The sequence below is a fragment of the Hypanus sabinus genome, chromosome 21, assembly GCF_030144855.1.
Source record: "Hypanus sabinus isolate sHypSab1 chromosome 21, sHypSab1.hap1, whole genome shotgun sequence".
Classification (NCBI taxonomy): domain Eukaryota; kingdom Metazoa; phylum Chordata; class Chondrichthyes; order Myliobatiformes; family Dasyatidae; genus Hypanus; species Hypanus sabinus.
The window spans coordinates 15,187,830-15,212,389 of NC_082726.1; the positions used below are offsets into that span (position 1 = coordinate 15,187,830).

Below are 24,560 nucleotides of genomic sequence, written 5' to 3' on the forward strand. Positions count from 1 at the left end.
GCAAGAAATAACAAGAAACAATTCTTGCCCCACTAAAGTTCATCCCAGTTTAAAGAAAATAATCAATTATATACAAGTGATTTAAATTTGTGTTTTAATAAACTTGCATTTCCATCACCATGGGCTATTGTCACCAGATTTACCAGTTAAGTACAAAACATTCTCGAATTACTTAACATTCACCTTTCCTGAGAATCATGTAGTTTCCACAGGCCAGATTAGTTTCTGTAATCGATGTCAATTCCAACCCAAGATGAGAGGGTTGGTAGCTGAGATAAAAAGAGCTCATGAAAAATCTACAATTTCATCTGTCAGTCTCAAATCATATATATATAAAACCATATTTATTTTGCCAACTTCAAAAATAAAACAAAAATGATACACAAATGGACAGCATAAACACAAGCAATAAGTATGCTTGAGAAAACTTTCCAGCATAATCTGAATTCAAATGAGGAATGATTTATTCAATTCAGATTTCACAATAGGGCCTTTGGTTTCATGATATTTTTAACTAGTTTGTTGACATGTTATTGGCCTTATATACACCTCCAGTTTGTAGCTGAAGACGAAGATCTTACTGTAGTTTCACACATTCTGAGCAGAAGGACACTTCAAATTGGACAGTCATAAATATGGATCTCACGATCATCTGCGACAGAGACTATCTTCGATCCATTTCCATTGTATTTAGCACCCCAGACCTATTGAGAATGCAGAATATTTTACAACAGCCACAATAGTTACAGCACTGAATTTATTTAACTCAGGAGACATACTTAACACTTTTAAGGTTACCTGATCGAGGTGATCAAAAAATGTGTGTATACAGCTTCTGGAACCAGCATCCCAAACCTTCACACTTTTGTCAGAAGAACTGATGGAAGAGAAAAACAGAAGCTGGTTACAAATAATACTTCATCTCAAGCAGCAATCTTAAATAGGGCACTTTGGCATACTAGGTCAGTATCAAATCCACTGATCTGATTCTAGGCATCTAACATCAACATTATCAAGTGAATAAACAGATTCAACAGTGCACTGCCCCTATCCACTGAAACTTTTGATTAGAATTTAGAAAATCAAAAATTAACTGAATAATCGTGCTGCTGCAGAATGACCATTAAGAATTAGGCCATTTGGCCCATTGAGTGCTCCACCATTTAATCATGGCTGGTCCATTTTCCCTCTCAGCACCATTCTCCCTGTAACCTTTCATAGCCTAACTAATCATCAACCTCCACCTTAAATATGCCTGCAAGTACCCTGAGACCTCATCCTTAACAATCAACCCCAATATCTTCCAACCACTGAGATTAGGTTAACTAGACTACAATTCCGTTTTTTTCTACCTCCCTCCCTCGAAGAGTGGAGTGATATTTGCAATTTTCCAGTCTTCCAGAACTCTGTCATTGTTTTTACAATGCTAAATTTGTGCACACAAAATTGACAAAATTATACATTTAATCCAAGACAGATTTGAATTCATGGAAAATATTAAATCATAAGTAAAATGCTGTCTACAGATGCTTCTAAACAAATCATTTCCGTAGCACTGACAAAAACCGTCATAGCTTTGATACAACCCCTTTCTCATCCTATTAGCACTACCCCTGCTCCCTTTACTGAGTTGTGAAAAGCAAAGTGAGAAATAGAACAACTGTTTTATAGATGGAGGTGCACACTTAGTGATACTATTAGAGACCAACCAGAAAAATATATTATGAAAATCAAAAATAGTGCAGGTGCTGTCTATCTGAAATAAAATTGGTAACGTCAGGACTGGTAGCATCTATAGAGATGTTAAAAACCCTCACTAGAACTTTTTTGCAGATAATGTATTAGCTTACTTTAATGCTTAGAGTTCAACAGGACACGAGATATAGAACTGTATATTAGAGAACAAAAATATTGGTCCAAAATTAACTTGATTCATGTGTCTGGTGAGATAACAAAGGGAGTTCAGAAAAACATTCAACTTTTGTACAGTACCCTACTGCATAATTGAAGAACAAAGTGGAAATCAGCATTTCAAAACTAGTGCTCAGTCCTGCATTACCTTGATACAAAATGAGTGTCATCTGGACAAAATGCAACACTCAACACCCAGGATCCATGACCACTTAGTGTACCAGCAAGATTGGCATGTTGTCTGTAGGAAGACATAGATTAAAGGTTTTGTGTTACAACCACAAAATAGAAAAGGAACACTGAAATCTAATCTTAAACAAAAGCATCAAATAAATAAACCTCTTACACATCATAAATCTTTATGTATCCATCATCAGAGGCAGTAATTAGAAGCTGAGAGTCTGGGGAGAATGTCAAAGATCTAATTGGCTTAGCATGACCTGAAATTCAAAGAGTTGCATAATTTAAAAACAAAGTAATTGACAAGTTCCTTTTCAAAATACATACTTCACATTGATAACAGTCCATCTAGAGCAGTGGTTCTCAAACTTTTTTGGGTTACTGCCCCCTAGACTCCCAGACCATTCCCAGTGCCCCACCCCATCCCATATCCACCCATTACATAGAATTTATAAATAATTTTGATTTATGATGCACCATGTAAAACAGGAACTATAAATTCAAAGAGACAAATAATTGTAGAAAATATTCAAATTTAAAGCCACAAATACAATTACTTATTTAATTACAGTAAAAGCAATAATCAACAATTTTAGAGTGTACATTAGTAGTCCAACGATTCATTAGCTTTTTCTCCTTTCAATGAGATGGATGAGTTTGGTGCAGTGGTATCAACTTCTCAACATCAGACTGAATGTCACTTAGGATTCTTAGGTCCCCACATTAACTTTGAGTCTGTTTTGTTGCTTTCAAACAACTCTGAAGCCACGTGTTTTCCACTAAATATGATGTTGGAAAAACAATAAAGAACATATTGACTTCTCCCCCCCCCCCCCCCCCCCCCCCCACCCACCGTGTGCAGGATAGCAAGTATATATTTCTTTCTGCAATCAAAAGTCTTGGTATCACTTTTTGAACCTTGGCTTCAGCTCAGTCTTTTTGTAGCAAGATCAGTTCTTCCGCCACCCTTCCTGTTAATTCCTCATTCCAAGTGTTCAGGAATGGATTTATTACCCAATCTGGAATTCTGATCGAGAAATCCTGAAATTTCTCTGACAAGTCTTTATGCAGCTCACCCAGGTGGGCACAGTATACTTGAAGATCATCGTCTGGTATCCTTCCTTTCTTTTCCAATTTAGAGGTGCTCAGAAATTAGAAAAGGCCGCGATGGCCAATGTTTCACTTAAATAGGGTTAACTTAGAACAGAAATGTAGAGATGACCGATTTTACTTTGATAAGATTCACATTTCCTTGCAATTGGAGATTGCTTTTATCATTTTTTGTGAATAACTGACAAATAAGCAATGTCATGCTTAATATTCTTTGAGTTCATTACTGAATGAAGCATTAGTCTAAAGAATTTTATCAATTTCAAAAAGCACATTAAAGCATCTCAGGTGATTTACTTTTGAGAACCATTTGAATTCTGTGCGCAACAGCAAGCATTCAAACTGTTCATCATTCTCATTACAAATCTCTCAAAGTCAAAAATTGAGAGCAAGGGACTTCTTCATCTGGTTTACTGCTGTGATAATTATTTGTGCAGTCAATCACTTGGGTTTTTTTGCAACAAGATGTTGTCTATGAATTATACAGTGAATGCCAAGTGTGTTAGGTACAGCTTTTTTCACGAAAAGAAAAACCCCACAGTGGCATCCATTCATTGATGGTGCCCCACAAGCAAGAATCTTGGTGTGCCTTCTCTTTGAAAATTGCTCAGTATCTTGAAATATTGACTACCCTTTGTATCTGTTTCCTGTCTCCTCAGAAATAACAACTCTTGAACCATGCTTTATTCTTTTATGAAGCAAACATTACCTAGAAGCCTGGCAAACTTAACTCGTACACAACTTGTCCTAAAAACGTTGTACAATAAGTCTGCCACGTATCAGACATTTCATCTATTTGCCTTTGAACAGAGTTGTTTAATTATGTGGTCTTATGACTTGTTTAAAACATACTCAGAACCTCCCTTACTACTGGCAGAATCTGTTCTTCTCCAATTGTATGGGACTTTCCAGATTTAGCAATGACCATGCACTTCCTGACACTATATTCCACCTACCATTTCTTTGCCCATTCTCCTAATCTTTCTGTCCTTTTGTAGCCCCTCTACTTCCTCGAAAGTACCTGCCCTTCCACCTATCTTCATATCATATAACCATTACAGCACGGAAACAGGCCATCTCAGCTCTTCTAGTCAGTGCTGAACGCTTAATCTCACCTAATCCCACTGACCCGCACTCAGCCCATAACCCTCCATTCCTTTCCTGTCCATATACCCATCCAATTTTGCTTTAAATGACAATACCGAAACTGCCTCTACAACTTCTACTGGAAGCTCATTCCACACAGTTACCACTCTCTGAGTAAAGAAATTCCCCCTCATGTTACCCTTAAACTTTTCACCATATCACCTGCAAACTTTGCAGCAAAGTAAAGTTAAAATAGATAGGTAGTGCAAAAAGGGAAAAAAGTAATGAGGTAGTGTTCATGGGTTCAATATCTATTCACGAATCTGATGGCAGAGAAGAAACTATTCCTGAATTGTTTAATGTGTGCTTTCACATACAGCTCCTGTATCTCCCTCACTGATGGTAGAAATGAGAAGAGGGCATGTACTGGGTGATGGGGATCTTTAATGACAAGACACCTGACAGAGACATGGCAAATAATTGCCCAAGAAACAAAGTGGCTCAGACGCACACACAACAGAGCAAGTTTAAGAGTGTAGGCAGGTAAATGGAATTATGAAAGACATTTATCATTTGCTTGGGAAACTATGCAAATCCACTGCCATAAACCAGCTACACAATTTACTTAAAAATTCAGCTGCATCACCAGCAGCCTCTCTCCCCAGAGGTATTGACCACGGGGGGAGAATCACAAGCACAAGGACTCCCACCTAGCTTCAAAACAACATTGGCACAATGATTATACCTTGCAGAGATTGGTGTTTTCCACTGATTACAACCACACCACTTGTATATTTTACCTTCTAATGTGTGCAAAAGCTTTCCAGTTGCAACATCGAACATGTTGATGATACCATCAATAGCACCACTGGCAAGGTATTTCCCATCAGGACTCTGCAGGGAACAGAAGATGCATCCCTTAGGTTGTGAATTAATGCTCCCAAATTAATTTGTTATCAGTGCAACCACATTTTACATAAGAGTAATAGAAAAATACAGCACAAAAATGGGCTCTTCTGCCCATCTAGTCCATGCCAAGCCAGTTAATCTGCCTACTCCCATCAACCTGTATTCAGACCATAGTCCTCCCTACAATCCAAGTACCTAACCAATCTTCTCTTAAATGTTGAAATTGAGCTCGCATGCACCGCTTGTGCTGACAGCTCATTCCACACTAACGACCCCGAGTGAAGTTTCCCCTCATGTTTCCCTTGTACTTTTTACTCTCACCCTTAACCCACGATCTTGTTTCAGTCCCACCCAACCTCAGTAGAAAAAGCCTGCACACATTTACCCTATTTATACTCCTCATAATTTTATATAGTTCTATCAAATCTCCCCTTAACCTTCTACATTCCAAGAAATAAAAGTCCTATCTATTCAATATTTCATTATTACTCAGGTCCTCCAGCCCCAGCAACATCTTCATAAATTTCCTGTACTCTTTCAAACTTATTTACAGCTCTCCTTTAGATAGGTGACCAAAACTGCCCCAATTCTCTAAATTAGGCCTCACAGTCTTATACACAACTTCAACACAACATCCCATCTCCTGTACTCTATATTTTGATTCATGATGACCAATGTGCCAAAAGCTTTCTTTACGACTCTGTGACACCATTTTCATTGAATTATGGACCTATATTTCCTGATCCCTTTGTTCTACCGCATTCCTCAGTGCTCTACCGTTCACTGCGTAAGACATAATCAGGTTGGTTCAGCACCTTGCACTTCTCTGCATTAAATTCCATCTGCCATTTTTTAGCCCACTTGTCCAGCTGGTGCAGATCCCTCTGCAAGCCATGATTGCCTTCCTTGCTGTCCGCTACACCCCCAATCTTGGTGTGATATGCAAATTTGCTGACTTAGTTAAGCACATTATTGTCCAGATCACTGATGTAGAAGACAAACAACAAGGGGCTGAGCATCAATCCATGCTACACTCCACTAGTCACAGGCCTCCAGTCAGAGAGGCAACCATCTACTACCACTCTCCGGCTTTCCCTACAAAGCCAATGTGTAATCCAATTTACTACTTCATCTTGATTGCCAAGTGACTGAACTTCCTTGACCTACCTCCCATGACAGACCTTCTCAAATTCCTTGCTAAAGCCCATGTAGACAACATGCATTGCTTTGCCTTCATCAACTTTCCTAGCAACTTCCTCGAAAAACTATAAGATTGGTTATACACAACCCACCACACACAAAACCACACTATCCCTAATCAGTATATCCATGTCTATCCTAGTACTTATGTATCCAGTCCCTTAGAATACCTTCCAATAACTTTCCCACTGATGATGTCTGGCTCATTTGCCTGTATTTTTGTGGTTTATTTTTAGAGCCTTTCTTAAACAGCAGAACAGCTATTCTCTAATCCTCTGGCACCTCACCTGTCACCAATAATGATTTAAATATCTCTGCTAAGGCCCCTGCATTTTCTGCACTTGCCTTCCACAGGGTCCTCAAGACAGTAAGAACCTCCGCCTCTGTAATCTGTATAGAGTCCATGACCTCGTTCCTGCTTTGCCTCACTTCTATACTGTGTGCATCTCCTAAGTAAATAAAGATACAAAAAAACTCCACTTAAGATATCCCCCATCTCTTTTGGCTCCATGTATAATTACTATTCTGATTTTCCAGGACCTTATTTTGTCCCCTGCAATCTTTTTGGTCTTAAATTATCCGTAGAATCCTTTGGGATTTTCCTTCACCTTCTCTGCTAAGGCAACCTCATGCCCCCTTTAAGGCCTCATGATTTCTTTCTTGAGAAAGATCCTTTCATCTCAGTTCAAATGGACAAATCCCTATTTTCAGATATACCAGCCAAAGGAAACATCTACCTTACTGCTTTGGCAATTATATATGATTGAATATGATCACCTCTCATTCTTATGCTCGAAGCTTCAAAGGGTCCTCCTGACAAATCTCACTGCCACCCTGGTTGGCCCCATCATCCAAATCATTGAGATAGAATGTGAACAGACGGCTTCAGAACGAGTTACATGTTCCCCAACCAAAGATGAACCATTTCCATTTGTTTGCCTGTTAATCAATCCACAATTTATAATTTACTGATAATCAGTGAAAAGTTCCAATTAGTTGATTTTATTCATCCCCATCAGATAACAAACCCAGAGTAGAGCAATCTTTCATAATGTATATTAAATTACTGAAATGTATGAACTATGTAGCTACCACTTTGCCCATTATCACCAAGCCATATTAATGCAATTTACTATACATCTAAACTTTGAAGTATTGTTTTTTAATTAATTTTTAATATATTTTTTTAAATTGCACCATGCAAAAGAAAAAAAATAAAGATCACTTACAAACCCCAACACACATACTATATTAAAAAAAATGAAAAAATGGTGAGGAATAGACTGAAACCTAAAACCTGGAAACATTCAAAGCTATAACTAGCTACTCAAATTCCTCAGGAGATGGCCCTGGAATCAGAAGTTGAGAATGGCTTAATATCTTTATCAATGAATAAACTTTGTGACATACATGCATTAATTGAAAAAAGGATTAAAATTCTCTGTGAAGTGATGATATCCTGAACAAATAATATGTTTACTAGACCAATTACATCAAAATGATCCAGTTCTAGAAAAAGATCGCTCCCCAAGGAATCAGACAACAGAGAAAACAGAAGCTGAAAAGCATTCTCCCATTTCAGATTTCCATTGAATGGTGATATGAAATTCAATTTGAATACTAAAGTTCTACACCTCCTGATGAACTATTGCTAGTAACAAACCTTTTTACTCTCAGCTGATTTTCTTATTAAGTCTCTCTTGGGCTCCACCCTTTAACTGGCATTCCTTTTGTACTTCCCTTCCCTTCACTGAAACCTAAAAAGTAACCCCATTTCTATTTCTCCCCCACCATTCTAATGAAAGGCCAGTCTGAAATCTAGCTCCATTTCCCATGCCACAAATGCTGCCTGACTTAGTATTTTCAGCCTTTTCTGTGTAAACTCTCACCCCTCTAGGACAACTAACAAATGTCCAACTGATTGGTTAGCAGATAATGACTAAAGCACGCACAAAGCTTTGGTTGGAATAATAGACAGATGGTATTTGCTACTATTATCTTTACTCAATGTTCAATCACTGATTCTAAAAGACAACAGTTCCATTCATACATGCATATCTTATTAAGTATAGAAGATACATAATTTCTGTATGTTTGCAGTTGTCAGCTGCTGTGGCCCATCCACTTCAAGATTCAGAAATGCTCTTCTGCACACCAGTGTTGTAACACATGGTTTTTTGAAGTTACTGTCATTTTTCCTAACAGCTTGAAGCTGGCCATTCTCTTCTGACTTCTCTCACTAACATGGTGTTTTCACCCACTTAACTGCCGCTCCTTGGATGTTTTACGTTTTTCCGCACCATTCTAGACTCTGGAGTCCAATGTGCGTGAAAATCCCAGGAGCTGAACAGCTTGAGATATTAAAACTACTCCACCTGAATCGTTCCTTAGTCAATCAAAGTCACTTGGTTGACATTTCTTCCCCATTCTGATCTTTGGTTTGAACAACAAATGAACCTCCTGACCATGTCTGCATGCTTCTATGCACTGAGTTGCTGCCACATGATTGGGTGATTTTGTGTTAACAAGGAGGTATACATTGTAAAGTGGCCACTGAGAGTACTCAAAAAAGAGACCAACAATTTATTAGGTATTAAGGGAATCAAGGAAAGTGGCTCAGATCCACCCTGATTTTATAAAGGGCTGAAATGTCTACTCATGCTTTTGTTTCTTATATTCTGTCAGCCCTGGAAACTGCAGAAAATTTCTTAACACCTGCGTGATTGAAGTCAAGGTATCCAATGTTATTGAACAAAGACAGGATTTTCAAAGCCAGGCAACATGAGTTAGTGGTATGATCAATATTTGGGCACGGTTTTAAGAAAAAAATGTGTTTCAAGAGTGCATTTCAGAGCTTCAGCTTTGGAAATCGAAGAAACAACCAACATTCAGCAGAGTAATGAAAATTAAGGAATATATGGTAGGGCAGTGAAAATTGAGAGAAGCTCAATAAGCCAGAATTGGTGCTCAGAAATCATGCAGGGTTACAGGAATGAAGAAACATAAGGCTTGCTTTTAATACTAATGGCTAATCACCGATCACTGGGGTTTACAACCCACAGCAGCAAAGCAAGCAGCTGAATCAGACTGATAGCACATTAAAGTTAACAACTTCTTCAGAACCAAGCTTCAGATCATCCTCAGACCCAGTCAATATATCAAATGAAAATAACAATATACTGATTTGTCTTACGTATGCAATGCTGAGAATGAATTTCCCTCTTGTGTCTAGTGAAGATTCTTTCTTTCCACTTTCAACTCCAAATATATTTACTTTTCCCAAGTGACTCCCTGTGGCCAAAAACTTGCCATCTGGAGAAAAGGCCACAGACCAAGCATCAACTGAAAAACAAATTAGTGTTAGTTGTTTAATGTAAAATATTATGGAAAAAAGATCACTGAAGGATCACTATTTGTGAAAAAGTTTACAATATCAACACCTGATTTGGCAGTGCCTCTTTGTACAAAAACTAAAGGGCAAGGAACGAAATCCCCAGGGAATGAAATGAGACAACAGGAAACCCAGTGTAAAAAGTTGCAAAATAGGCCACTTAAGGCAAAATAGTTAATGTAACTGTGGACTCACCATCCACCAAGTCCCCTCCCCAGACATCTGAACTCCCTAGTGTTAAAATTATCTAGTCTTTTTTCCCCCAAGATCCACTGAAAGGTTTGTAACAGACACTGGCTTTTAGCCCAGCCCTTCATTAACTGACTGCACAAGAACCCAAGTCTGAAGATAATTTTGATAATTAATGAAGGCTTACCTGAAATTTTAAACAATGTTTTGTTGGGAGGTTCTTATATTGTGGACCCCAAGTGTAACTCAATTATAATCCAATTACCATTTTCACAGAAGAAAGCTTCATAGCTAATTTGCTCAAGTTCTAATTTCCCCTTCACTTATAATTAGTAGCACTTTGCAGTGTAGTCTGATACTCCTACAAAGGATAACCCAACAAGCTGAATAAATACATAACCTTCCAGAAGTGTATTGACAATAATACAAGTCACTGGATTTTTGTACATTATTTTGCTAGATTTCACTAGAATTAAACTTATATCCATTAAGTAGCTTTAAAGCAGCTAGTGTAAACAACAGAAATTTGAAACAACACATTACCTGGTCCAGCATCCAACGACTTGATCTGTTTGCCCGACTCTAAATCCCAGAGGCGAATATGTGCATCCAGAGAACTGGAGGCTGCAGTGGCACCTGTGTGATTGATATCAACCGATACAACTCCCAGCTGGTGTCCCTCCAGAGTCCACTGTAGTTCCAACTTCTCATCCTGCCTAAAGAAGGCAGAAAATATGAGAAAGCAGTTTAGAATTGCAAATATCCTGTGTAACACCTGCCCAAAGATACAGGAGCAAAACAGTGTGCATCCTGCTGTGTATTATTCTAATGCTGATGCAACAGTGAACAAAGAGTGTGTTCCTTTAAGATCATAAACGTGGCACCCCCAGCTTTTCTAATCCAAATGTGGAACTGAATTCCCCCATAGCCAAAAGTTCTGCATCTTCCCAAAAATGTGAAAATCTGAATCAAACAAATCATTTCAACCGCAGCTAATCATCTTATAAAGGTTTTCAATGTTACCTTCAAGTACCTGGCCTCTGACTATTTATGATCCCATATGCATCACCACCACAACCTGCCACTTTCTGAGGATATATGCCCCTGTACTTTCAGGTCATTCTGCTGCTGTGCAATTTACATCTCAGCCCATCTCTGCCTGTGGTCCATTACCATCCTCATTATTTTTACACTACCAAACACTCCTTACTGAAGAAGCTGTTCCTTACAAATCAGTGCTCAATAAGGAATTTCACTTCAACATGACATGCTCAAACCACAGCTCTTATTGAAGTTTCAAGTGCCTTCTTTCCTGAGAGTCTTCATCATTTGTTGCCTATAACCTTCATTTACAGTTGTCCATCCTTCCCAATAGCTCATCAGCCTGATTACTGACTTATAAACCCACTAATAACAACTCACCTACAATAGTTTCTCCTCTTTTTCTCACCATTTGCCTGCCAATAGTCTCTTTGGCCTCTCCTTTCTTATCTACCACTGGCTCTTGACAACTTTGTTCTAAAAGATTCCACATGCAAAGTAACATCATTCAGCTCAAATCCTCAACTTTTTCAACCCTGGAGTGTTTTGCAGTTGCTACATTGCCAAATAAGCAATGCCCTGGAGAAGAGCCCAAGGGGAAGAGGGAACAAAGGAAATAAGAACCTAGTGTGTGTGGGAACGCTGGGAGTGTGGATTACCTAAAATTGGAAAAGATGTGTTGAAAGCTAGCCAAGGAGAACATGAACTATTGTTCTTTCAAGTTGCTTTTCATGGCAATGGAGAAAGCTTAGTATAGACAGGTCAGAGTGGGAATGAAGAGTTAAAATGACATGCAACTGGAAGCTTGAGATGACCATTGCAGACAGAAAGCAGGTGCTCTGCAAAACTGCCACCTAGCATATGCTTGATTTCTCCAAAGTAGAGGAGGTCGCATTGCGAGCACCAGATACAGCAGTCCAGATTAAAAGTGGTGGAAATAAATGCTTCCTCGCTTAGAGATGCCTTCTGCCTTCACAGATACCGCATGACCCACCAGGTTCTTACAGTAAACACAAAGTACACTGCAGATGCATGTTGCCACCCACTTCAACTCTCCTTCACATTCCCATTCAGATATGTCCATACATGTCCTCCTCTACTGCCATGATGAGGCCAAACTCAGGTTGGAGGAGCAACACCTCATATACCATCTGGGTAGTCTCCAGCCCCTTAGTACGAACATTGAATTCTCTAACTTCTGGTAATTTCCTCCCTTTCTCTTCCCCCATCACACTTTCACTCTGCCTCCTCTTCTAGCTGCCTATCACCTCTCTCATTATTCTACCTTCTTCTACTACCCATAGTGCTTTCCCCTTATATTCCTTCTTTACTTCTCTGGCCTATCCCCTCCCCCACCCCTAGATCTTTCCTCTGATTGGTTTTTTCACCTGCACCTTCCCCCACTCCCCACCTTCTTCAGCCCTGACGAAGGGTCTTGGCCCGAAATGTTGACTGCTCATTTCAACGGATGCTGCCCGACCTGCTGAGTTCATCCAGCTTCTGTACATGTAGGTTCTTACAGTATTGTTTTTTTTTTGTTCCAGGTTCCACTATCTACAGTCTCTTTTGTCTTAGCATGAAATAAGCAAATCACTAATTTCTAGTTTAGTTATAGAGTCATAGAGCACAGAAACAGCCCCCACCAGCCCCGTGTCCATGCTGAAGGGTGCTGTGTGACTCTAAGGACCCATCCAGGCTTAGCCCAGGTTCCAGAACCAAACGTGTAGCCCAAATGCTGTGACCGTCTCTCAAAACAGTGGGATGGACCACAGCCATCCACTCCTTTTTTTTTTTAATAATTTTTTATTGCATTTTTAAATGATTACAAAGTATGAAAAAACAATGTATATAACCCATACCCCCTCCCCTTAACCCCTCCCCCCTAACTGCCCCTTAGAAAAAAAAGAAAGAAAGAAAGAAAGAAAGAAAGAAAGAAAGAATGCCTGGTGGTTGGAAGATCTCCACATGCTCCATGGAGTTCGTAATAATTTTAATATGTATATTTATTTCTTTCCCCTAATAACCAATTGTTTCATCTTAAAAGCATCTATATATTTAATCCTGTCTTTTGTAAATAAGGGCTCCAAATTTTCAAAAATGTTTCATATTTATCTCTTAAATTATAAGTAATTTTTTCTAATGGAATACAACCATAGATTTCTTTCTTCCAAGAATCTATACTTAAATGTGAATCCGATTTCCAAGTAACTGCAATAGCTTTTTTGGCTACTGCCAGTGCAATTTTTATAAATTCTTTCTGATACTTATTTAGTTTGAGTTTCGGTTTTATCCCTTCAATATCACCTAGTAAAAATAATATTGGATTATGAGGAAATTGTGTTCCTGTAATTTGTTCCAGTAAAAGTCTTAAATTTGTCCAAAAAGGTTGAATTTTAGAGCAAGACCATGTCGAATGTAAAAAAGTACCAGTTTCCTGGTTACATCGGAAACACTGATCCGATAAATTTGGATTAAATTTTTTTATTTTTTGTGGTGTAATATATAATTGATGTAGAAAATTATACTGCACTAATCTTAACCGAACATTTATTGTATTTGTCATACTGTCAAGGCATAGTCTTGACCAATTTGTTTCTTCAATTTTAATATTCAAATCACTTTCCCATTTTTGTCTTGACTTATGGACTCCTTGCTTAATTACCTGTCTTTGAATCAAATTATACATGCAAGATACAAATTTTTTGATATTTCCTTTTTGAATTAAAATTTCTATTTCATTAGATTTCGGCAATAACATTGTTTGACCTAATTTTTCTCTTAAATAAGCCCTTAATTGAAAGTAACAAAATAAAGTGTTGTTTGATATTTTATATTTATTCTTTAATTGTTCAAATGACATTAATATACCTCCTTCAAAACAATTCCCTATATATCTAATCCCATTTTGAATCCAATTATATAAAAGTTGATTGTCCATTGTAAAAGGAATAAGTCTATTTTGAATTAAAGATCTCTTTGCTAATAAAGATTTTTTTATCTCATCATCAACATTTATCTTATTCCATAAATCAATCAAATGTTTTAATATAGGAGATTCTTTCTTTTCCCGTATCCATTTAGATTCCCATTTGTATATAAAATCTTCTGGTACATTTTCTCCTATTTTATCTAATTCTATTCTAATCCATGCCGGTTTATCTTTCTCGAAAAAAGATGCAATAAATCTAAGTTGATTTGCTTTATAATAATTCTTAAAATTTGGAAGTTGTAATCCTCCTAGATCAAATTTCCATGTCAATTTTTCCAACGATATTCTGGACATCTTACCTTTCCAGAGGAATTTCCTCAGATATTTATTTAACTCTTGAAAAAACTTCTGGGGTAATTGTATTGGTAATGATTGAAATAAATATTGTAATCTAGGGAATATATTCATTTTTATAGTATTTACTCTACCTACTAATGTTATTGGTAGTGCCATCCATTTTTCAAGATCTTCCTGAATTTTTTTCAAAAGTGGTAAGTAATTTAATTTGTATAAGTTTTTTATATCATTATCAACTCTTATACCTAAATATTTTATACCATTTGCTGGCCATCTAAATTGAGTTATTAATCGACATTGATTATAATCTCCTTTAGTAAGAGGCAAAATTTCACTTTTATCCCAATTTATTTTATAACCCGATATTTTCCCATATTCTTCTAGTCTATAAGATAATTTGCGTAGTGAATGTAATGGATCTGTTAAATAAATTAGAACATCATCAGCAAATAAGTTAATCTTGTATTCTTCCTGATTAACTCTGAAACCCTTAATATCTGGGTCCATTCTAATTAATTCAGCTAATGGTTCTATTGCCAACACAAACAAAGCAGGTGATAGTGGGCAACCTTGCCGAGTTGATCTTGTTAACTGAAATGATGTTGAAATTTGACCATTTGTCACTACTTTAGCTTTGGGATTAGTATTTAAGGTTTTAATCCATTTTATAAATGATGTTCCTAATCCATATTTTTCCAATACCTTAAATAAAAAATCCCATTCCAATCTATCAAATGCTTTCTCTGCATCTAAAGCAACCGCCACACTCATTTCCTCCCTCTTTTGTGCTAAATGGATTATACTAAATAACCGAGTTACATTATCTGCCGATTGTCTATTTTTGATAAATCCTGTTTGATCCATATGCACTAATTTTGGTAAGCATTTAGATAATCTATTAGATAAGATTTTTGCTATTATTTTATAATCAGTGTTTAATAAAGAAATAGGTCTATATGATGCTGGTTTTAAAAGGTCTCTGTCTTTTTTTGGCAATACTATTAAAATAGCTGTTGAAAAAGATTCTGGAAGTTTATGCGTTCTTTCCGCCTGATATATTAATTCCATAAAAGGAGGAATTAATAAATCTTTAAACTTTTTATAAAATTCAGGTGGAAAACCATCTTCTCCTGGAGATTTATTACTTTGAAGTGATCCCAAAGCTTCTTCAACTTCTTTCACTGTAAAAGACATACCTAATCCCTTCTGTTCTTCTGTATTTAATTTTGGAAGAGTTATTTGTGATAAAAATTCTTCTATCTTAACATCGTCATTCTTTGATTCTGATTTATACAACTCAGAATAAAAATTCTTAAAAGCCTCATTAATTTCTAGAGGTTTATAAGTAATTTCATTCACTTTTGTTCGAATTGCATTTATTGTTTTAGAAATCTGATCTGTTTTTAACTGCCATGCAAGAACTTTATGTGATCTTTCACCTAATTCATAATATCTCTGTTTAGTTCTCATAATTGCTTTTTCTGTTCGATATGTCTGGAGTGTATTATATTTTAACTTCTTATTAATAAGTTGTCTTCGTTTTTCTTCTGTCATATTTCTTTGAGATTCTTTTTCTAATTTTATAATCTCCTTTTCCAATTGATCTATTTCTATCATATATTCCTTCTTAATTTTAGAAGTATAACTTATTATCTGACCTCTCAAATATGCTTTCATTGCTTCCCACAATATAAATTTATCATCAACTGAATGTAAATTTGTATCTAAAAAGAACTGAATCTGTTTTTTCATAAAATCACAAAAATCTTGACGTTTTAGTAAAATTGAATTAAATCTCCATCTATAAATTGATTCCTCTTTATCTGTCATTATCATTGTCATTATTAAAGGAGAGTGATCAGACAATATTCTTGCTTTATATTCCATGTTTTTCACTCTATCTTGAATATTTGTTGATAACAGGAAAAAATCTATCCTTGAATATGTTTTATGTCTATTTGAATAAAATGAATAATCCCTTTCTTTTGGATTGATTCTTCTCCATATATCAATCAAATTTAGATCTTTCATCAATGATAGAGTTAATTTTGCTACTTTTGATTTTGTAATAGCCTTTGTTGATCTATCTAAAACTGGATCTAAACAAAAATTAAAATCTCCACCTATTAATATTTTATCATGTGCATTAGCCAAATTCAAAAAAACCTCCTGTATAAATTTTACATCATTTTCATTTGGTGCATAAATATTCATAAGAGTCCATAGTTCTGAAAAAATTTGACAATGTATAATTAAATACCTTCCTGCCGAATCAATTAATACATTTTGTATTTTAATTGGTAAATTTTTATTAACCAAAATTGCAACTCCTCTTGCCTTTGAGTTAAATGAAGCTGCAATAACATTTCCAACCCAGTCTCTTTTTAATTTCTGATGTTCTATATCCGTTAAATGAGTTTCTTGTAAGAAAGCTATATCTATTTTCATTTTTTTAATGTATGTTAAAATTCTTTTTCTTTTTATTGGTCCATTAAGCCCATTAACATTAAAACTTAAAAAATTCAATAAATTAGTCATTATTTTTATTTATGTTACTCCAATCTATAATAATACCTAATCTTTCAACTCTCATTATATCCTGGGAAATCTTTTTAGAAGTCTCCATGTTGCTATGTGTGTCCCCACCAATCATCCAGGCAAAAGAATAGAAGAAAAATAGAAAATAAAGAAAAAAACAAAATACCCCCCTACTAATGTTGTGAAAAAAAAGAAACACATTACCCCCCTCTATTGTACGGGTCATGGCAATCGCCATGATTACACACGTGAATCCCGTAGTAACCGATTCAAAGCTCCCCAGCCCCCCCGCAACATGAAAGATATATATATATAAAAAAAAACATACCATTCTCAATTAATATTTCTAAAATATTACTTTTCTCCCTTATATCGTCCTTAAATGTCCATCAGTTCCATTTACTTTCTCTGTCTTCGTCTTTAACCATTACATTTAGAAATCTCCGCTTTTAATCAACGAATAGATGGAAGTCTTTGTGCAAACACCTCCGCATCTTGATAGTCAGAAAAAAATCTTTTTCCTTCCTCCAAAAAAATTATCAGTGTTGCTGGGTGACGCATTGAAAACTTATAACCTTTTTCCCACAAAACCTTTTTAGCTGGGTTAAATTCTTTCTTTCTCTTCAAAAGGTTATAACTTATATCAGGATAAAAAAGAACTGGTTTCTCAGCTATCATCAACGGACCTTTTCTTCTTTTAGCACCCTGGGCAGCCGCCCTCAAAATCTTTTCTTTATCCTGGTATCTTAAACATCTTATCAAAATTGATCGCGGATTTTGATCATCTTGAGATCTTGGTCTTAAAACTCTGTGCACCCTTTCAATCTCAATTAAAGGTTCTTCTCCCATTTCCAATTTTTCAGGAATCCATTTTTGAAAAAAATTTATTGGGTCTTCTCCTTCGGTACCTTCTTTAAGTCCAACAATTTTAATATTGTTGCGTCTACTAAAATTTTCAAGTTTATCAATTTTTCCCACGAGTTGTTTTCTTTCTGATGTCCAGGCGTCATTATCATCTTCCATCTTCTTCATTCTTCCCTCCATATCTTCCATTCTGACGTCCAAATCTATAATTTTCTTTTCCATTTTTTCCTGTTTCTTTGTCATTTTATCAAACATAGCCTCCATGTTTGTTATTTTTTGTGTCATTACTTTTTGGTTACTTTTAATTACTTTTAATGCATTTAATTTATGCATTATTTGCCTCAAAGTCTTTTTTGTACTTTCAGAGGAACTTTCGTCTTCTCCATCTTCATCTGATTTTTCCAGAGAGTCCGTCTCTCTCTCAGACTCACTTTCACTGTCGGTTTCAGTCGTTGCTGGGATTTGTAGTTCTGGTTGTTCTCTTTTGCGCATGCTCGTTCCTTTACGCTTGCGCAGTTCTCGTTGATCTTTCCCTTTAGAAATGGCCGATGCTGCCGCAGTCTCCTTTTCTGTTTCACCGGTGGTGTGTTGTACCTGAGTCCGCGGTTCTTCGGTAGAAGTAGGCCTTGATTCTGTTCCAACTTGAGCGGTCTTCGCGGTAGCAGTTTTCTTCGTCCTCTGTTTATGAGGCATAGCTTAAAACAATCCGGACTAGTTTATAAGTAACCTTAAAAAAGTATTAATTAACTTTTCTTCACTTAGACATTGATTTATTAACTTTTTTACGGGAGGGCTGGATTCCAGCGTCTCGATCCTACGTCATCACGTGACGTCCCCCAGCCATCCACTCCTAAAGAAGGTTCTGATGAGAGTTCACTGACTTGACACATCAACAGTTTCTGTCTACAGAAGCTGCATGACTTTATTATCTCCAACATCTGGCTTTTCTCTTTCTAAAACAGTTCTCAAATCCATGTCAAAAGCAAGCTTACCATTTCCAGACTTTAACCAAGTCATCTAATGAGCCAGTCACTATAGTCTCTGAGCCATCTTTCTCACTCTTTCCCCAAGCTACAGACCAGATGGAGTCATCATGAGCTGCAAGAAATAGCCAAAGATTATTCGTTTAATGTTAACAAGTAAAATCTTTATCAAGCAACAGAACAGATAATATAAATACCAAAGAGCAGGCAGACTCAATTCAACTAAAAGCAGAAGACAGTCGCTAACACTAAAATAAAATTCCCCTACTCCTGTAAATTATGTTTGAAATGGGTGATTTTTCCTCTGATTATTGACGTGCAAGAAACTAACAAATGTATCAGTCAACTTTTAGTGAAGTTATGAAAAACTTCAAAAAAAAATTTAGATCAAAAGTAATTTATATAACCAAACTCAAGTAGTTGTAACCTTTTCACAGATCACAATTCAGGGTGGAATGAGTAGGTTACTCAACTTGCTGTCCCAAAGACACAAGCTCCTTCCACTTGACCCATGAGATCAGTTAAGAGTTTCTATTTATGGACACTCAACAGGACAGTTCAGACATTCAGTGGCAGATTAGAAAGTACTTTTTTTCCTTGATTGTTCAGTATCAGTCAAATCCCGAAATATCTTTCAGTGAAAGTCTGAAATGGCGCAACATGAAGTTAGGCAATGTAAGGAGAAATTAGGTGAGGGATAAAATAATTAGGTGGAGCGTAAGAGAATGAAAGTAATACCAGATGCAAATGCACCAGAACAAAATTCGCAGCTGCTGTGCTTCAGAGGCAGCAATGTTAGTATTTTGTATACAGCCAGCATTCAAAAGTTTCAATGACATCACAAAGATCAAGACCTAGGTGTTATTTATCTATCAGTTAGCTTCAAAGATTGATTATATGGTCAACACCACATAGCTATTTCTGGAAGCTTGATTCTTTGTTACCCATACTATAACTATACTTCACTGGCTATAAAGTGCCTTCCATAGGAGAGATGTCATACACATTTCACCCTTTCAATTTATGCTTTCATTTAGAGGAAAGATTGAACTTTAAGAGTTTTAGAAACACAGAAAACCTACAGCACAATACAGGCCCTTCGGCCCACAAAGCTGTGCCGATTATGTCCTTACCTTAGAAATTACCTAGGGTTACCCATTGCCCTCTATTTTTCTAAGGTCCATGTACCTATCAAAGAGTCTCTTAAAAGCCCCTATCGTATCCGCCTCCACCGCCATCAGCCTATTCCATACACTCACCACTCTCTGTGTAAAAAAAAAACTCACCCTGGCATCTCGTATGTACCTACTGTGCCCTCTCGTGCTAGCCATTTCAGACCTGGGAAAAAGCCTCTGACTATCCACACGATCAATGCCTCTCATCATTTTGTACACCTCTATCAGGTCACCTCTCATCCTCTATCACTCCAAGCTAAAAAAGGTCAAGTTCACTCAACCTATTCCTTGTAAATCTCCTCTACACCCTTTCTATGGTTTCCACATCCTTCCTGCAGTGAGGCGACCAGAACTGAGCACAGTACTCCCAAGCGTGGTTCCACCAGGCTCCTATATAGCTGCAACATTACCTGACAGCTCTTAAGCTCAATCCCATGATTGATGAAGGCCAATGCACCGTATACCTTCTTAACCACAGAGTCTTAGAGCAATACTACACAGATACAGGCCCTTAGACTCAGCAAGACCATATGGACCACGGTGCCCACCCAGCTGGCCCCAATTTCCAGATTTGGCCCACATCCCTCTAAGCCTCATCCTTCATGTACCCATCTATGAGCTTCTATAATTGATACAATTGTACCTGCTTCAGCAACTTCTTCTAACAGCTTGTTCGATAAACTTGCATAAAAGTTGCCCCTCAACCTCCTTTTGAGCACCCTTGCACCCCTAGCTTTGGTCTCCCTACCCTAGGGGAGACTACTGTTACCATCAACTTTATCTATGCCCCTCATCATTTTAAACACTCCTGTAAGTTCACCCCTCATTATCCTATGTTCCAAGGAATAAAGCCTGGCCAACCTCTCCTGGTAACTCAAGCCTTCTAGTCCTTGCAACATCCTCATAAATTTTCTCTGCACTCTTTCCAGTTTAACCACATCATTCCTATGTTACGCCTGTAGCCCCCTCCTTTGTGAGAATCACAAGATCACTATTGATTTGGGTCAGGAGACCCAGGAAATGAGAGAGAGACGTGCGGAATGTCTCGTTCCCCAGCGATATAAAGCTACTGGACACGGCCATTGTTTCTTGGAGACGAACTTGTGTATTGCAATATTGTGCTACGTGGAAGCCCTCAGGCAAAGTGGGCTGGTTGAGGGAGGGATTGCATCACCCCCAACCTGATTGCCATCTGAGACCCTGTGAGTCAGGATAAAAGAGGGTCTGTGGGAACAGCCCCTCAGATGCACCAGAAGAAACGCTAGCGATCCCGTAATAGCGGAAGCCATTGGGAGGAGGCCACATGCGTTCGGTTCCATTTGCCCGGAACCGGTGGCTTTTACCACGGAAAAATGGCTTTCAGCTAACAACGGGGAAACCAACTCCCCACGACTCGAAGGATTGGCATCATAAAAGAAGTGGGCAAGTTTAACCTGTCTCTCTCTCAAACCCAAAACGCTGCAGCTTGAATGAACTACCAGTGACTTTTATATTTCCATCGGACAATACATTATCCCCTAGACAACGACAGAACTATTTCTTATTGATTATTATTATACCCGCGCTTTTAGATTTCATATTGACGATATATTTTATCTGTATATTTGCATTGATCTTATTTTGTGCCCCTTTATCAATAAATACTGTTAAAAATAGTACCATCAGACTTCAACAGACCTCTCTATCTTTGCTGGTAAGTGACCCAGTTACGGGGTTTCGTAACACCTATAACAGGGCGACCAAAATTGTACACAGTACCACTTCAAGTGTGGCCTCACCAAATACAACTGCAACTTAATACCCCAACTGCTATAATCAACGCCCTGACTGAAGGCCAGAACATTAAATCCTTTTACACCACCCTGTCTTCCCTTGACTACACTTTCATTGAGCTACGCACCTGTACCTCGCAATCCCTTACATTATGCTCCCTAGTGCCCTACTTATACATAGCCCTACACTGGTGTGACTTTCCAAACTACATCACATCATACTTATCCCTATTGAAATCTATTTACCACTCCTTGTCCCACTTCTCTAATCAATATCCCCATAACGTAGTATAACCTTCTTCATTATTTACACCTAATTTTGAGTCTTCCACAAACTTGCTGATCTAGCTTCCATGACTGAACTGTTCCCACAACCTACGGACTCGCTTTCAAGAACTCTTCATCTCATGTTCTTGATACTTATTGTTTTTTTTGTCTTTTGCACATTGGTTGTTGCCCACCCTGCTGGGTGCAGTCTTTCATTGATTATATCCTTTCTTGTGTTTACTGTGATGAATGTCAGGATTGTATATGGTAACACATTACTTTGATAATAAATTTATTTCGGACATTGACCAGTGGTAATCATTTTTGAAACACCCCCTTGGGCGAGTCTGACTGTCTCCATGTCCTTGATCATCTCTTCTTGAGTCTCAGCTGGGTGGGCCTTTGGGTGCTTGGATTGCAGATGTACCGAAGATGGGTCCTGGATTTACTGAGAATGCCCGCAAGAAAACAAATCTCAAGACTGTATATGGTGACAGGCATGTACTTTGAAAATAAATTCACTTCAAACTTTGAAGCCTTGTACATTGGCATCCAACTTATTTATATAAACAAAGGTCCCAACAGTGAACCACTAATCACTGGCCTCCATTTTGGGAAACCTTCAACCACTGCTTCCAACCTCTAAATCAATTGTGAATCCATATAGCTAGCTCTCCCTGGATTCCATGCATCCTAACCTTCCAGATTTGCCTTCCAAGTGGGACTTTGTCAAATGAGCAACATCCACTGCTCTACCTCATCTATCATTTTGAATACACCTTCAAAAAAACTAAACATACAAAATACAACTCTCCTTTAATAAATAGATAGCTCTGGTTAGCATGATACAGTCAAAACATTAAACAAGCTTTCACAAAATAAACTCCATTACTTTTTCCCCTCTGTGTAAATCCACTCACCATGTTCTTGTTTGAATAGGATGCTGTACTGTAAACAGAAAGAAGGATGTGAGCACACAAACCATTTTAAGACAGTGAATCAAAATACTTTGCTTCCTTTACAAAGATTGTCAGGCAATCCTGTCACCCTAGCCATCACCTGTTCTATTTTTGGGAGAAGATACAGGAACTTGCCCGGATTCAAAAGGCTTCTTCCCCACTATCAGGTTTTTGTTTTGAACCAAGTATGCCTTTCCCATTCCCCTTATTAATGACGCTGCCACATCCTTGGACTCTTAATTCTATGTCTCTAATTAATTCCTTTATTGCCACTTAACATCTCTGCTTGCACTACAGTCTTTGCGCATTCTGCGGTTTTACACTTACTCTTGTTAAGTTTTATTGTTGCATACAGTTTATTTCTGTGAGTTTCGTGCGAGAATGAATCTCACTGCACCCTCTGGTGTGTATGACAAAAAAAAACTAATCCGAATTTAAAAACGCAGTGGAATTACCTGCGTGCTCATCGTTCCAGCTTCTGACCGACAACAACCGACGATGTACTCTGGAATGAGAGCAACACAGTGTGCATTTAAAAGGCAGCTTAACTGGATCTTTGGGCGATTCGACGCAAAGCAACCTAAGCCAAACTTCAGGGGACAGGGAATGGAGAGCGGTGCGTGTGGCACCCGCTGGGCCCGGGCTGAAGGTGCGCGGCTCCCGGTGTTCCCCCGCGAGGCCAGGCAGGCTGAGAGGCAGAGGGTTTACCTGTTCCTCGCCACCAGCACCAAAATCCCCAACTAACCTTCTCTGATGCTACCGCTAGAGTCCAGGAGACATCAACAGAGGCTCAGCGCTCCCTCAGTAGGCCTTCGGCACCATGACAACCCTCCCGGAAGTGACGACGCCCATTCCAATGAGGTACATGCGTGTACCGCGCGCCGAGCGGCAGTCACGTGGCGCTCGGCCCGGACCTGGAGCCCTCCCGTTACCATGGCTCAGCGGGCGCAATTTACAAACTGTCTCCTTTCGTGCTATCAGTAAAGTACAGTAAATTACCGCCACCTAATGTAATGGAGCATGACAGGAGCCATGGCGGGGATCAGATGCTGTTTTAATTAAAAAGTTCGCCAGGGCCCTACATGACTTAAACATCCCTATTACAAGTTCCGGAATATCCTGTAGCCTAGACACCCCAGATCTACGCAATAATTATTTCCTGAACAGCTTCCTGCAGTTTAAGGAATATCTGGCACATCATGATAACATGCTCCCATTGTGTCTGGTACCTTACAAAAGGCATGCCACCCGTTCCCGTGTTCACCAACAAGTGCCAAAGTGGAGTGCAAACCTGCGTGTCCTAACCTCAGTCTGGCCACCACACATCTTCCCTCCTATTCCTTCCCTGAGCTGACTAAATAGTAATACCACCTCTCTGACCCACTCCTATCCAGCAAATCCTGCCATTTTTGTAATCCTAGCCAACCTGTTACAAGACTTGGCTTCATACTTCCTCATATTGATTGTAATACCACCCTCTGACTTAGTAAGTGCCTGTTCAGCTATAATATCTGCCCTTTCATGACCTGATAGACCCACATGTGTTGGTATCCATATAGATTATAGTGCATTTCCATCAACAAATGTACAGGTCTCCTTGAACACTGATTCCAAACTCTGCAGTCCCAAGGCAGAATCTGAGCTGATCATGACTATTTGGCAACTTGTTTGACCCATTGCAAACTAATGATAGTGGCCA

General features: G+C 38.1%; 1 protein-coding gene across 1 annotated transcript; it reads right to left on the minus strand.

The window, feature by feature from the left end:
* Nucleotides 1-80: 80 nt before the first annotated feature.
* On the minus strand, nucleotides 81-23,736 carry skic8 (SKI8 subunit of superkiller complex). Its single transcript, XM_059946029.1, has 11 exons — nucleotides 23,607-23,736; nucleotides 23,317-23,366; nucleotides 22,823-22,850; nucleotides 18,698-18,803; nucleotides 10,520-10,692; nucleotides 9,590-9,738; nucleotides 5,088-5,181; nucleotides 2,258-2,351; nucleotides 2,060-2,152; nucleotides 799-877; nucleotides 81-704 (listed from the first exon to the last, which is right to left on the minus strand). The coding sequence occupies exons 2-11, from the start codon at nucleotides 23,326-23,328 to the stop codon at nucleotides 615-617; spliced, it is 918 nt and encodes a 305-aa protein (XP_059802012.1). The 5' UTR covers nucleotides 23,329-23,366; nucleotides 23,607-23,736; the 3' UTR covers nucleotides 81-614.
* Nucleotides 23,737-24,560: the final 824 nt, after the last annotated feature.

Excerpts from the sequence above, each read along its gene's own strand:
- skic8 (XM_059946029.1), bottom strand. Across the intron at positions 10,693-18,697 it reads TTGGTTAAAGTCTGGAAATG|GCAGGATGAGAAGTTGGAAC; the intron begins GTAAGCTTGCTT and ends TGCCTTCTTTAG. Across the intron at positions 878-2,059 it reads GACACTCATTTTGTATCAAG|TTCTTCTGACAAAAGTGTGA; the intron begins GTAATGCAGGAC and ends CTCTTCCATCAG.